A 15,171-nucleotide genomic window follows, 5' to 3' on the forward strand; every position below is an offset into this window, starting at 1 on the left:
TATATATATATGTGTGTGTGTGTGTGTGTGTGTATGTATGTATATATGCATATATATAATTTAACTTTTTATTCATAAAATATTAATTATAATCAACTTTTTAAATATTTTTTTAATTAGTTTTATTAATTTTTAATATTTAGAAAATAGGTGTATGTATATATATACATATTAAGTTGTAATATTTGTTCATTAATTGTTAATAAAATGATCCAAAATCCAATATGAACTTAAAATTTAAATTTTTCACTCTTCATCTTACTTTTTAGTTTTAAGAGAGTTTTTTGTTCCTCAATTTTTCATAATTGAGTTTTTTCATTAGCAAATGAGTGAAAACATACTTGATCTAATCTTTAATCACAATATAATTGTAAAAAGTAAAAATTATAAAAAAAATCAAGAAAATCTGAAAAAATTGAAAGAACTGACTAAAATTTGAATTAAAAAATTAATTTTATATTAATTTAATTTATAATTTTAATAAATTAACATAATTAATTTGATTTTTATTCAATGAAAAATCAGACCAACCGACCTATGTACATCCGTTCATGAAATAGCGGGATTAGTAATTCAAAAAATAAAAAAAAAGTAAGCACTTGCTATGTAAAAATAAAAAAAGAATATGCTGACTGGCAGCGGCAGGGGTCCCTCAGCATCATATACAAACTAAAATATTATCCCTCCCATGTCATTCTTGCCTCTTTACCCCACCCATTCTATGGGTTCTCCACGGTGGCCGGCGGCGGCGCCTTCTTAAAATTCAAGCTCATGAAGTTTCCTTCTACTACACATCAACAATCGCTAGCTAATTCAGCAGATTCATCAACATCAAATCTCCGGGTTTTTTTGCTGTGAAATTTTTTCGGAAATCTACTTTCAGGTTCGTCATTTTATTTGAATTCTATTTTTTATGTGCATTTTTTGCTTTAACTTGTTGAGTTTTTTTCGGTTATATAAAAATTTAATCAAATCGTCGTTTTTTCTGCTGCGAAAATTCCTAGTAAATCTATTTTCAGGTTCGTCATTTTATTTGAATTCTAATTTTTTTTTATGTGCATTTTTTTGCTTTAACTTGTTGAGTTTTGTTTGGTTATGTAAAAATTTAATCGTGCGGTAGATCCTCGTGGTCCCGCCCTCCTGTGTATAGCGGGAGCTTTAGTGTGCCTGACTGCCATGTATATATAATTCTGTTACTCGACATAAGACAATCTGTAGCTAATTTGACAGATTCATTAACCTCAAATGTCCATTTTTTTTTCTGTGAAAACTCTCAGTAAATCTACTTTCTGGTTCGTCTATGAATTATATTTTTTTATGTGCATTTTTCTGCTTTAACTTGTTGATGTTTGTTTGGTTATATAAAAATTCGATCTTACAATAGATCCTTGTGGTCCACGCTTTTACTAGACCAGTGCATAGCGTGAGCTTTAGTGTATTGGGCTGCCTTATATAATAATTCTATCAGAAATGTATTTAGTCTTCGCGATTGCATATGTTTTGGAAAAATTTTTGTTAAGCTTCATCTGGTGATAGTTTAGGCTTTACCTAGTAAATCTACTAGCAGGTTGGTCATTTTTATATGAATTCTATTTTCTTCATTTGCATTTTTCAGCTTTAACTTGTCAATTTTTGTTTGGTTATATATCAATTCCTCTCTTAGAAATGTATTTAATCATGGCGATTGTATATGCTTTGGTAAAATTTTTGTGAGCTTCATCTTGTGACAGTTTAGGCTTGACCTAGTAAATCTACTAGCAGGTTCGTCATCTTTATATGAATTCTATTTTTTCATGTGCATTTTCAGCTTTAACTAGTCAATCTTTTCTATTAGAAATGTATTTTACTACGGCAACTGTATGTGCTTTGGTAAAAATTTATTTGCCAGTGGTTTTCCGGTGTTTTTTTCTCTTTAATCCATCTTTGGAGGATTGAGATCTGAGTCAGCACTGGAAAATAGCTGTTGCTTCCAATTCGGTCTTTTCGAATTCGATAAAGCAAGGTTGCTTCATAATGTTAAGTATTACTAGTTTTTATGGATGACTTTATTGGTTTGAGAAATTTAGGTCTAGTGTTTCTGCTAGCTTAATTTTGTTGTTAATCCTAATTAGGGAAAACTGACGCTATTTATTGATGTTTATACCAAATTACATGATGCAGGATGATTTTTTCTCTGTTTCAATAATGATTCTGATAGAGGCATAGATTGAATTTCATCGACTAAATTGAGTTTTATAAGGTATATGCTATTTCCTACTAGTACAGCATGAGAAAGCTTTGCACTCCTAGGTTTAGGCAGGATTTGAACCTTGATTCCCCTAGCTTGTCACTCCCAGCTATTGGACTAGTAGGCTTACCCCGTCGGGGCGGTTTAGTCAAGATAGCATCTCATCTCTGGATGGATTGACGAGTTTAAGGTTTTAACCAACTCGATGATGAAATGTGTTATCAATTTAACAGTTGACTTGGTTGGGATTGAAAATTACACATTATCAATGTAACAGATTAACTGTGTCTTAGTAGCAGCTGAATGGGCGTTGCCTATATAAATCCTCTATACTGATTCAGAGGATTGATCATAGATAAAATATTTTTGCGTTGGACAATGATCGCATCCGTCCTTTAGCTTAGTGAGGATCTAGCTGATTTTGGAAGCATGCATGGATATGCAGATACGTTATACCTAGTTGATGGAGTTAACTTGATTAACCTCGAGTGGAAAAGGGTGAATAACACTTCAATAGATGAACGTTTATTTGTGAATTGAAGAATTGAATATGATTTTCAGTTAAGGCTTAGTGCAGTTATCTGGCATCAAGAGTTGAGTTCTTTTTTTTTAAAAAAAATAAAAAATTCACATTCACAGTTGTAGTTATTAATAGGAAGATATCATGGAAGGCTTGATTCGTTTGTCACATGCTATCAAAATTAGAGTACTTCATTTGTATCCCACTTCAAATCAATGATTCTCTTTCGGATCAGGCAATCGAAGATAGGGCATCTTTATGGGTCCAATCAAATGTTCTAAAGCTTAGCCGCTTGTTTGGAGCAGCTTTTGAAGGTTGTGACAAAGTGGCCTTTGATCTTCTTCTAAGAATCGATCAGAACAGGGGTGCTTTGAAGCAAAAGGAAGTACTTAGTATGTCAAATCGTGCCAAGAGAACTGTCTCAAAAAAGGTCAGAAACCTAGAATTCAATGTGAAATTTAAGGAAGGGGAGTCAAGGAACAGAGGGAGGATAACACCAACCATCACTCAATGAAGGCGAAAATTTTTTCTTGGAACGTTAGGAGGGTAAATGCTGTAAGTAAGAGGGAGACAGTTAGAAGAATAATACAACAATGGAAGGCCGATATCTATGTGTTAATAGAAACTAAATTGACACAAAATGAAGAACATGTTTTGAGACAGTTATGGCAAAACAGATGGATGGGGGAGTATCACCTAAACGCAATTGGCAGAAGGGGCGGGATAGTAGTGATGCGGGATAAGAGATACTGGAGGGGGGAATTGGTGGAAGTAGCTAACCAAAGTCTATCAGTAAAGTTTGAAGGCATCAGCCAGGAGTTCACATGGTTTCTTAGTGCAATCTACGCTTCATATGATAATGTTGTCAGAAGAGAGTTGTGGCAGGAATTGAGCAACATCAAGGAGACTTGTAATGGACCTTGAGTGGCTTGTGGTGATTATAATGTCACAAGATATCCAGGTGAGAGGTCAGAAGGAAACAGTATTACGGGAAGGAAACAATATTACGGGATCCATGAATGAATTCACAGACTGGATAAACGATATGGAATTTTTTGACCCGCCACTGTTGGGCGGTTGTTTTACTTGGAGGAGAGGAGATAATTATACATCGGCTTTCAGAATTGATAGATTTTTGTATTCAGCTCAATGGGATGAAACTTCCACACAAATCAAACAAAACCTATTGCCCAAAATAGTATCAAACCATAATCCCATTATGCTTGATTGCAGTGATTTGAATTTGAGAAATTCGTATTTTAAATTTGAATAATGGTGGATGAGAGTAGATGGTTTTCTGACAAAGTCAAAGAATGGTAGTTGTCTTTCAATATAACTGGGACAGGATCCTTTGTTCTAGCTTCAAAACTGAGAATGCTGAAAGTGAAATTGAAGGAATGGAAATTAACATACAGAAACAATTGAAAACAGAGGAAAGAAGAAATCTTACATCAAATATCAGATCTAGAGAAGATTCAGGAGTTGAGACTTCTCACAGAAGATGAGCTTCTACAAAAGGTTCATCTTTCTATGGATTTTGAGGAAGTTGTTAGACAAGAAGAAATAGCTTGGAGGCAAAGGTCTAGGGTACAGTGGCTAAAGCAGGGCGATAAAAATACCAAACTTTTCCACAGGGTTGCCACAGCTCACAAACGGTTCAATTCTATTGATGCTTTGATGGTGGAGGGGGATTCTATCACAGAACCAAATGAGATCAAGAGAGAGATAATTAGTTTCTATCAGAAACTGTACAAAGAAACCGAACCCTGGAGACCTGAGTTCAAGTTACATGGAGCTGAGTGTATTAATGAGGAAGAAAGAAGCTGGCTACAAAGACAATTTGAAGAGGTGGAAATTTTGAATTGTATTAAGTCATGTGCTAGTGATAAAGCTCCAGGCCCAGATGGTTTTCCCATGAGTTTTTCTCAAACTTTTTGGGAGTTGCTGAAGTTTGATGTTATGAATGTTGTAAATCATTTTCATGAGAGACATGAGTTTGAGAGGAGTCTCAATGCTGTTTTTGTGGCTCTCATCCCAAAGAAACCCGGGGCAGTTGAACTTAGAGATTTTAGGCCAATAAGTCTCATTGGTGGAGTTTATAAGATTTTTGCCAAGCTTCTGGCAGAAAGGTTGAAGAGGGTAATCAACAAGCTAGTCAACAAACACCAAATGGCCTTCATCCAAGGGAGGCAGATCATGGATGCTGCTTTGATAGCTACTGAATGTGTGGATTCAAGGTTCAAAGGTGAAGCTCCAGGAATCATGTGTAAGCTTGATATTGAAAAAGCTTATGATCATGTGAACTGGGTTTTTCTTATCAATATTTTGAGACAAATGGGATTTGGAGAAAAATAAGTGAAGTGGATAAGCTTTTGCATCAAAACTGTCAGGTTCTTTATTTTGATCAATGGAGAACCTGCTGGTTTTTTTCGGTCAGAGAGAGGGTTAAGACAGGGTGATCCTCTCTCCCCTTTCCTCTTCATTCTAGCTATGGAGGGGCTTAATAGCATGGTGAGGGTGTCCACACAGAGAAGGTGGTTGAAAGGTTTCAAGATGGGCACTCAAGTTGGTCAAAATTTGCAAATCTGTCAGCTCCTTTATGCAGATGATACTGTGATGTTTTGTGAGGCTAAAGCAGAACAAGTGTGCTTTATCAGGGTTATTTTAGTAGCTTTTCAAGCAGTGTCAGGACTCTGTGTTAACTGGAGAAAGAACAGCATGTTTCAAGTTGAGGAAGTTGTCAACATCCAAGTTCTAGCTAATATATTGAGCTGCAAGATTGAAAACTTCCCAACTTACTATTTGGGAATGCCCTTGGGTTATAATCATAAGGCGGCTGAGATATGGGATGGAATTGTAGAGAAGACTGAGAAGAAACTTGCCACTTGGAAGTCTCAATATCTATCGTTGGGAGGAAGAACAACGTTGATCAACTCTGTTCTGGATGCGCTGCCTACTTATTTCATGTCTCTATTTCCACTACCTGCTAAGGTGGAAGAAAGACTGAATAAATTAAGGAGGGACTTCCTTTGGTTGGGCAACAAGGAAGGGAAAGGCATCCATTTAGTGAAGTGGCAAACTGCACAACTTAGCAAACAATCAGGTGGACTTGGTATTAAGAACTTGGGGTTACAAAACAGATGTTTACTATCAAAGTGACTATGGAGATTTGGTAAAGAAATGCATGCTCTCTGGAAGGAAGTCATCATTAGTAAGTATGGGCAAGCTGGTCACTGGACCTCCAACTTTGTGACCAGCACTTACGGGTCCTCAGTGTGGAGATCAGGAATTTATGGTCCGAACTGAACAAGAATATATGCTACAAGGTGGGTGAGGGTAATAGGATTTTCTTCTGGAAAGACAAATGGATCGGCCAAGATTCTCTCATGGAAGCCTTTCCAGATCTCTTCTCTTTTTGTGGTAACCCAAGAGCATCTATTGTTGAGACCTGGTCTCTCCAAGGGTGGAATATCAGTTTTAGGAGGCTTCTGAATGACTGGGAGGTGGAGAGAGTTGCTGAATTGCTAAAGAGATTGGATGATTTCTCGGGCCTAAACGCTGAACCTGATACTATAAGATGGAGGCATGAAAGGGATGGGAGGTTTTCTGTAGGAAGTCTATACAAAAGAGACCTTATGGTACAAGCTGGGAGCATTTCCGGACCTTGGAAACAAGTCTGGAAGTGTAATATCCCAACCAAGGCGAAGTGTTTCACATGGTTGGTGTGTAGAAGAGCATGTCTAACTCAGGAGATTGTCGCTAGGTGTTTTTTCTGTAATGAAAAGGAGGAAACAAACAGTCATCTGTTCCTCCACTGTTCCTCCACTGTAGAGTCACTATCCAGGTGTGGCACATGTTACTCAACCTTATCAAAGGACCATGGGTGATGCCAGAGCATACCGCAGACCTCCTAAGCTGTTGGATGAGGAGAGGGGGGAGCAAGACTCAAAAAAAATGGTGGAGAATAATCCCTTCATCCATATGGTGGTCCATTTGGAAGGAAAGAAACAACAGATGTTTTGAGAATATTACCAACTCAATGCAGAAAGTTAAAGAAAACTGCATCACCACTTTGTATTTTTGGTGTAAAGTATTGGGTTTAGTTGAAGCAGAACAACTAGTAGACTTTTTAGGCTCTCTGTAATTATGATTACTTACCCTTGTAATTTTTGAAGGTTGCCAGCACTCCCTTTTATTGCTGACGAATACAATTACCGTTTATCAAAAAAAAAAAAAAAGGACGTTGCATAGTATCCCTGATATTAAAAGAAATCACTTTATAATTATATGTTATGTAGCTCGGACTCTCCAGAATGTTGCCGCATCCATGTCAGATCCCCCGAAAATGCTTTACTTTTGGAGGATCAGACACCCCCGCCCTGGTATTTTTGAATAGTCCTAGCAACATATATTATATGAAGTCCTGGTGTTTCAGTTGGGCATTGATGATTAGTTGTGATTGCTATCTTATTTTTCTACTGCCCCTTTCAGAAGCACTATTGGAGCATAGAAGTAGAAATCTAGTGACTTCCAACAGCTCAACATGCCAAAAGATAGAAGGGTAAATTTGTCGTCCTTCAACGGGACAAAGGTATCTCCTTATGCTTGCAGCTCAAAGAATACTGACCTAGAGTTAAAGAGCTCTTTGCCATCAGTAGAGAATGAAAGAGAATGGGAAGAAGCTAAGTGTCCTATATGTATTGAGCATCCACACAATGCTGTTCTTCTAGTTTGTTCATCAGGGGAAAAGGGTTGCCGGCCTTTTATGTGTGACACAAGTTACCGTCATTCAAATTGTCTTGATCAATTTTGTAAACTATCATCTGGAAAACAATCAGAAGTTCAACAAACTACATCGAGGGCGATGCTCCGCAGGGGAAATCAGCAACCAGAGCTTGTCTGCCCTCTTTGCCGGGGACAGATTACTGGATGGATTGTTGTAGAGGCAGCTCGTAAATTCATGAATTCCAAACAGAGGAATTGTTCCTTGGAGACTTGCAATTTTAGTGGCAATTATGGAGAACTAAGAAATCACGCCAGGCTTGAGCATCCCTCAGATAAGCCAGCCGAGGCTGACCCTCAACGACTGGTTGATTGGAGGAGGTTGGAGACTCAAAGAGACTTGGGGGATACTCTCAGTGCATATCAGGTGCCGCCAATTGGTGAAGACGTTCCTGGAGATGAGTTCTTTGAGCTGCCTCATGGTCTATTTGACTTCCTAGATGAATTCTCTGAGGCTGAGGGTGGATTAAGCGAAGACAGCAATTCGTTAATGGATTTTGAATTTGATTTCTCCTTCCTGAACGACTTCCCAGATTTTACTTGGTCACATGAAGAGTTGAGGATGGGGAATGAGGGCTAGTCGATCACAGACTATGCTAGATCCGAAAACAAGAGACCTAGGAGGCAAGCTCCACCAGACAATCACGAGGGGACAGATCAGCAACCGGAGGAGACACAAATCGGTCATCAAGGCGCATGCCCTGCTCCTTCTGGCATTAAACCGATGATGCTTGGTTCCAACTGTAGTGTGCAGCTTTTTCCTTTCAGGTTGAACGTTTTTTGGTTTTGGGTATCTCAGCATCTGTGAAATGGAGAAATTTCCTCTCATAATTCCTGTTGTTTGTACTCTCAAATGAACATTGCCTTTCGTGCTCCTCATTCTTTTCCCTTTTTACTTTGATACTTTAAGAACAGCAAGTGTATCCCCTCTCATGAAATTATAGTTGCTGGCAGTGGCGGAGGTAGAGTAGAAGGTGTGGGTTCCCGGGAATCCACACCCGCTACCGTAAGGCTTAAAATTACATAGAAAAATCGCCAAAAGTTATAAATATTAATAGGTGGGAACCCATAACTAAACCAAGGGATAGCTTAGTGGCAGGAAAGGAGTCCTTGGGAGACCACAAGTTTAAAATTCTGAATCCGCAAAAAAAATTAAGGATGTTGAGCTTAAAAAATTAAGGATGTTGAGCTTAACCTTATGCCTTCTTAGAGTATGTCATTTTTCCAACATTTATATCGTATTTTTTCAGCTGTGGCATGCGTCTCCGTATTGTACAAATATAACGTGTTCAACATTCGTAGCTTGCAATGGAACGACAACTGCGATAGTGAGATATAGGATGTAGAAAGGTCGAATATAATAGGAAAATACTCATTTACGTGTATTCACTATAGTATAAATTGATAGTGTATCATTAATCCTTAAATTTTGTATTTCACTACATGCAAGCTGAAAATAAAATTTTAACGAAACTTTAAAAATATTTTTAATACGTAGAGCTCAACAAATACTATGTAAGGCACAAGACCGATTAGACACTTTTGTAACTTTGCTATACTAGCATTATGGAGCTATTAGGTTGTGAATGGCTCTTGTTTAAATCCACCAGTTATTTACTTTCACATATATTTCGATATCATAGGTATTTGCCCAAAGTTGTATACGGCCCAACTTACTTTATAATGATAAAACCAATTTCAATATTTCTGATAGGATAAAAAAACATTATGTGAAAATTACTAAATTTATGGCCTATTGCCTTTGCAAGACCACTACGAACCCTATTACATCATGCATCACCACCACAAACTCTGCTGCAATATGATTATAAATCTTACACCTGCCAATTATAGTACAACAATAAACAAAGCCAATGCACAACAAATTCAAGAACATTTTGATATCAAGACTATATTGCTTTCTCCATGGAGAACCTATGATTACCCGAACAGAAAAAAAGGTTTGAGAAGTTACGATTAGGCAAAATTTACAGCTTGCGATTGTGGAAAATTTTTCTTTTATCGACCAGATATGTATGAACTCCGAAAGGCAATATAATCCAACTTGAAATCAAAGGGCCCAGTAGCACTGATATCTTAAATCAGAATATCACTATTGAAAGATGATGCTACGTATGTTAATGTCACATGCATGGAAACTCAGAGTTAATTATGATCTTATAGTGGGATCCATGGTTCAATCCTGCAAAGGAAACGACTATTGCCATAGCATGCATATGTTTCCTGGATTGCCAACAAATTTCTTTGATAGTGAATCAATGTTTTGCATGTCTAAAACAATTGAAATACTATTAGTTGATCGATAAGGTATCTAATAATCAAACAAGAACTAACCTAGTTGCGCTAGGGGTAAATGTTAAGATAGATTTGCTAAAGGAGTGTTTGTTTTTATTAAAAAAAATGTCTTTCACACGCTTGATACGTGTATTACACACTATACCATGTCAATGAAAATATCTAATAGGAATTATTAAATAATTGAAGTGCTTGATTTGGAAAAGTCTTGGATAGCTGAAATTCGTTGTGGAGTTGTGTCCATGTGATATTGAAAATTAATTTACCTTCCTATATCAAATTTTCTTGATAACAAATTTTGCCCCTCTAAGTTATGTAATTTTGTTAGATACAAAACAAAAGTACAAAACTAAATAACTTTGCTACATAATTTGTCATAGTTGAGCAACTCAACCTGATTATATTAGATTTTACTCCAGTTTGTTACTCCCTTCGTTACAAATAATTGAATTGTTGGAGAATTTTTTAGTGTTTAAAATAATTAAATTATTCATTGTTCAAGATAGAGGTTAGAAGTTTTTTTCAATTTTATCCTTCATTAATTAAATTTGCAAGAATGAGTTTCAATGATCATTACTAATATTTTGAAATTTGAAAAACACAAAAATAAAAAAACACCAATTTATGTCTTTGTCTTTTTTTTTTTTCTTTCTTAATGTGCGTGTAATATTAAGAGAATGCAAAATTTGAAGGGCAAAAATGGAAATACCTATTTTCATTGCTTCTTCGTCACCCTCTCGGCTAAAAGGGGTTTAGAAGTTGAAAAATTAAGCCTAAACCAAAAGGACTCGCTGTTCTTCTCTTCTCTAATTGGTAATTTTTTTCGATTGTTCAAATCTATTCATTCTTTACTAATCTTTACCTATTATGTCCTTATTATCTTGGCAAGCCAGCAGAATTTAATTTTTGTAATTGCTTGAATGTTAATTTCCTATTTTTGCGTGCACTCTTCAATTACTTTTGGAAAGTGAATTGGGGTTCATTGATTGAAAATAGAAATCCAGTCTTTTTATTGTTTTCTGAAATGGGTATTTGAGATTTTTCAGTTTCGTAATGTTTATAAGGTGTTTGATGAATTGCTTCAATGAATTTGGTGTTAAATGTAATGTTGTATTTTGACTTAATTTTGAAATTAAGACATTTGGCTAGCTTAAGGAATCTGGGATCAAAGGCCAATCTTCTTATCGTTTGCCGAAATGGGTGTTTGAAAATTTTCAGTTTCCTAATGCTTATTAGGCGTTCGATGGATTGTTTGAATGAATTTGGTGTTAAATGTAATGTCGTATCTCGACTTAAATTTGAAATTAAGAAATTTCGCTAGATTATAGAATCTCCAATCAGATATTACATTGAACTTCTTTTTAATATAACCATGGTGTCCGGGCCAGCTTTCGTGAACCTCGACTAATTCCACAGAGGCTAGAACATATGGGAAGAAATCATCCAGTGTCTTGTGTGAGTGTGTCTGCGGATTTGAACCTCAGAACTCACGGTGCTTAACCCACTTCAATGACCACAAGCCACACGCTTGGGTGATATTACATTGAACTTTTTGTTGTGGTTTGATATGATTCTTGGTCATAGAGATTGGATGTCTGTGATAATACCAACAAGTAACAACAAAATACCCAATGTGATCCCATAAGCTATGTTGCTCGGACTCGGTAAAAATGTCAATGGGTGCGTGTAGATTTCACCAAAAGTAGTGTATTTTTGAAGAATCTGACACAGGTGTGGCATCAAAGTGAAGAGTCCGCGCAACTTAGCCCCTTCCTTTGTGGGGTAGAGAGGTTGTTTCTGATAGAGCCTCTTCTCGAGAAAAGTGTATTTCCAAACAGGTTTGAAAAATGCTAGACTGAAACAAGCTACTACGATAAAAATATCAAAGAAAAGAAAAATATTGACGTAAACAATATTAAAGGTAACCTTGAATCCGTTTTTTATTATTTACGATGCAAAAGTACCTCAATCCTGTACTAGTTACAGTCAGCTATATGAATCTGCTATCTCCATTCCGGTCCATTTGGACCCTATTCATTTAAATGCTCGAGTATTTTAAATTAGTCTCTACCTGAACATAATTTTGATAGTTTAGCTTCATTGGTCCCATAAGGGGGTACTATACTATGTAGCTCAGGATTTTTACTATCTTTCGAGAGTGTGAAGCATTAAGAACTAATTGGAATATTTTTCTTATTTAATTATCACTGCAGCTGAAAGAGTTTGAGCAAATCGGCTCTTATATTATGGCGAGGTCATTATCTCAAATGATGTTGAAACGTTTTGCAGCCTATCCACTTGCACGTTCATCTGCAATTGTGAGAATTGACACTACTCTCATCCTGTTTGTGCTTACTATTAACAACACATCAACTAATGCCTTTTTTCCACTGCTTTGTCTGACCTTGCTGGTTGCTTGCATACAACAACAACAACAGTCCTAGTGTATTTCCACAAAGTGAGGTCTGGGGAGGGTAAGCTGTACGCAGTCCATACCACTACCTCCGCAGAAGTAGAGAGAAGTAGAGAGGCTGTTTCCAATATACCCCCGGCTCAAGATAGAGAATAGTACACCAAGGCCGTAATGAAACATGAAACAGGATGGATGGCATAGACGAATAAGAAATAATAAACATAAAATACAAAATAAATAACAAAGAAATACGAAAATAAGCGAAATACTAACAATTCGAAATAAGACATAAGAAAGAGGACACCTACCTAGTAGTAACAATACACTCCCAGACTAAAGACACCCACCACACCCAAACTCTCCAGACTAGAGGCTCCTACTCAAGGACACAGGCCTAGGATTACTAACCCGGCTACACAAGTGCTCTCCTACCACCTTGCTACAACCCACACACTCACACTAGCCTTTTACCCTAATCCGCGACCTCCACACCTTCCTGTCTAGGGTCATGTTGCTTGCATAATAAAAATAAAATTGAGCTTTACTATGAAGAGCTCCCCTTTCTTTCTTTTGTTTGAACTTTGTGCACCCCATTGCTCTGTGCTGGACACTATAGTTTATCTCTCGATAGCTAAATGCAATCTGGGGTACGTGCTGCATCTATAAGTTATATTATTAACTATATACATGATGCATCTATTAAAGAATAGGGACAATTTGCTCAGATCCTTCTAATAAATGTCTCTATCTGGTATGTTCTCATGAAATTTTTGGAGCATCAACTTCGGTATTAATAAGTTTAGCCATTTTCAAGATTAGACAAAATCGTATCCTTTTTTAAAGTCTCTTTCTCTAATATATGTTTAAAAATATTATGCTTAACAGTTTCTTGATTTGTGTAATAGACATCCAGGTATTCAACGTCTCTGCCCAGTGATCCCGACACTCATGAAGATTTTAGACCTGCTAGTAAGCTTGAGAGTTCAGGTCTTTCTCTGGAGAATATTGTTGAGCAGGTAGCTTTAGTCAATATCTGTACATTTTCTGTTCGTTGGCAAGTTTAAGCTCTTTTGTTTTCAATCTTTAAATATAGAGGCTGCGTTACCCGTCTTCACTTTTATGCTGTTCTGTTAAGTGTTCAGATTTAGTTATTCTGCTGGCCTTCTATTGTAGGATGTCAAGGAAAATCCTGTGATGATATACATGAAAGGTGTGCCAGATCTTCCTCGATGTGGATTCAGCTCATTGGCTGTCCGAGTACTCAAAGAGTACAGTAAGTCCATGTGATATAAATGATATCTCTTGTTGTTGGATTTTGCATCCTCTGCACTTGCAACTTGCAAGTACTGGTTTCTGATAGAATTCAATGGGCCCTTAATTAGTTTTCATCTTCTTACCAATTAATATGGTCTTTGCAGAGGCTCCTATAAGTGCCAGAAATATCTTAGAAGATCCTGAGCTTAAAAATGCTGTAAAAGCTTTCAGGTTAGTTTGATGCTAAATGTTCTATGGCTATGAAAATTATTTATTGACGAATTTAATTGCTTTTTTTAGAAGGGGTTTATACGCAATTCTAGATATTAGGTGGCTGAGCGATTATTTTTTTTAATATCAACACACATCCTTGAGAGAAACAAAGGCCGTTTGGGTAGACATTTTGCTGATAAGCTGCCATTTAATATCATAGTAAACTCTGGAAATGATTAATGATTTCTTCATAAGGTCAGATGATATTTGAGTGTCGAGGCAGCTCATACTTTTCTCTTGTCACTAACTGTGGTTAAAATTGGTCCTTTTACCGCATATAGTATGTCATTGAATTTTTTTTTTTTAAATGAAGTATGGTCTGACAATGATTCACCTGGGTGATGCCAACATTTACATTCTTGGTGATGACTCTGTGGCTCTGCAGTTATTTGAGGGATATATGTATGTTGTATGTCTACATTTTTCCAGCTTTAAAATGAAAATAAGGACAGCCTGGTGCACTAAAGCTCGTGCTGTGCACAGGGTTCGGGAAAGGGCCTGACCTCAAGGGTCTATTGTACGCAGCCTTACCTTGCATTTCTGCAAGAGGCTGTTTTCAAGGCTTGAACCCGTGACCTCCTGATCACATGGCAACAACTTTACTAGCTACTCCAAGGCTCCCCTGCTATTAGGTATAATGAGTGTATTTTAAAGAGCATCAAGTGGGTGCCACAAACTTAACGAGTAGTTCATGTGCTGCATAGTGAGTAATATCATACATTTCCTTTAATTTTTTCTTTGGTAACAAAATGCATAATTACAAAACCAAATTAAGTGGTGTATGGATCTCTGTGAGGAGACTTATAATAATCAGCTGCAGTCATCAGTTCTCTGCTTCTTTTTAAAATTTGCTGTGAGGACTCTTTGTCTTTTGTATATTGTAGCCACTGGCCCACATTTCCACAAATATTTATCAACGGGGAGTTTATCGGTGGATCAGATATCATCCTCAATATGCATCAGGTAGTTTGACTTGTTGATGTGAATCTATTCCTGACTTGTTAAAGTGCAAAACGCTCATTGATTCTTTTTTCATGCAGAGTGGTGAACTCAAGGAAAAGTTGAAAACTATCGTGGACAACCAGGGTAAAGAAGAATGAGAAATATTATTGCAGAAAGTAGTATGTATCTGCCTATGTGTCGAACTGTTGTAGTGCTGCATGCATTGAGTTTGTAATCTTTAGGCTTGCGAGCTGTAATAAAATAAATCTTGATATACCATCTTCCATATATTTGTGGAAACGATGATGAATGTGCATTCTTCACAGTTTCATTTCTAATAGATTAAATTTTTTAGTCCAATATCTGTTGCTTGAAATTAGTATTGTTAGTCTCTGTAAATGACAATACAGCAGTTACTAGAAGGTGATTTTCTGGGTAGCCTCA

The 15,171-nt window shown here is 36.7% G+C and overlaps 2 protein-coding genes across 6 annotated transcripts in view; one reads left to right on the plus strand and one right to left on the minus strand.

Annotated features, from left to right (window-relative positions):
• LOC107876134 (cytochrome c1-1, heme protein, mitochondrial) overlaps positions 1-15,171 on the minus strand; it is an 82,618-nt gene that overhangs the window by 7,786 nt on the left and 59,661 nt on the right. The gene's annotated exons all lie outside the window — the stretch shown is intronic.
• LOC107876039 (monothiol glutaredoxin-S15, mitochondrial) lies at positions 610-15,087 on the plus strand. 3 transcript variants are annotated; one of them, XM_047413788.1, is made up of 7 exons: positions 675-883; positions 12,059-12,163; positions 13,164-13,274; positions 13,432-13,531; positions 13,677-13,743; positions 14,670-14,748; positions 14,826-15,087. In XM_047413788.1, exons 2-7 carry the CDS (start codon positions 12,092-12,094, stop codon positions 14,883-14,885), a joined length of 489 nt encoding a protein of 162 aa, XP_047269744.1. In that variant the 5' UTR covers positions 675-883; positions 12,059-12,091; the 3' UTR covers positions 14,886-15,087. The 3 variants fall into 3 exon arrangements, with proteins under 3 accessions (XP_016578503.2, XP_047269744.1, XP_016578504.1); XM_016723018.2 differs by lacking the exon at positions 675-883 and adding an exon at positions 10,506-10,658; XM_016723017.2 differs by lacking the exons at positions 12,059-12,163; positions 13,164-13,274; positions 13,432-13,531; ... (1 more) ...; positions 14,670-14,748; positions 14,826-15,087 and adding an exon at positions 7,239-8,443 and having other exon boundaries at positions 610-883.

Source organism: Capsicum annuum, chromosome 6, assembly GCF_002878395.1.
Source record: "Capsicum annuum cultivar UCD-10X-F1 chromosome 6, UCD10Xv1.1, whole genome shotgun sequence".
In the NCBI taxonomy this organism is placed as follows: Eukaryota; Viridiplantae; Streptophyta; class Magnoliopsida; order Solanales; family Solanaceae; genus Capsicum; species Capsicum annuum.

What these genes read in the sequence shown, in the direction of transcription:
- LOC107876039 (XM_016723017.2), top strand. Translation starts at nt 7,291, where the DNA reads ATGCCAAAAGATAGAAGGGTAAATTTGTCGTCCTTCAACGGGACAAAG.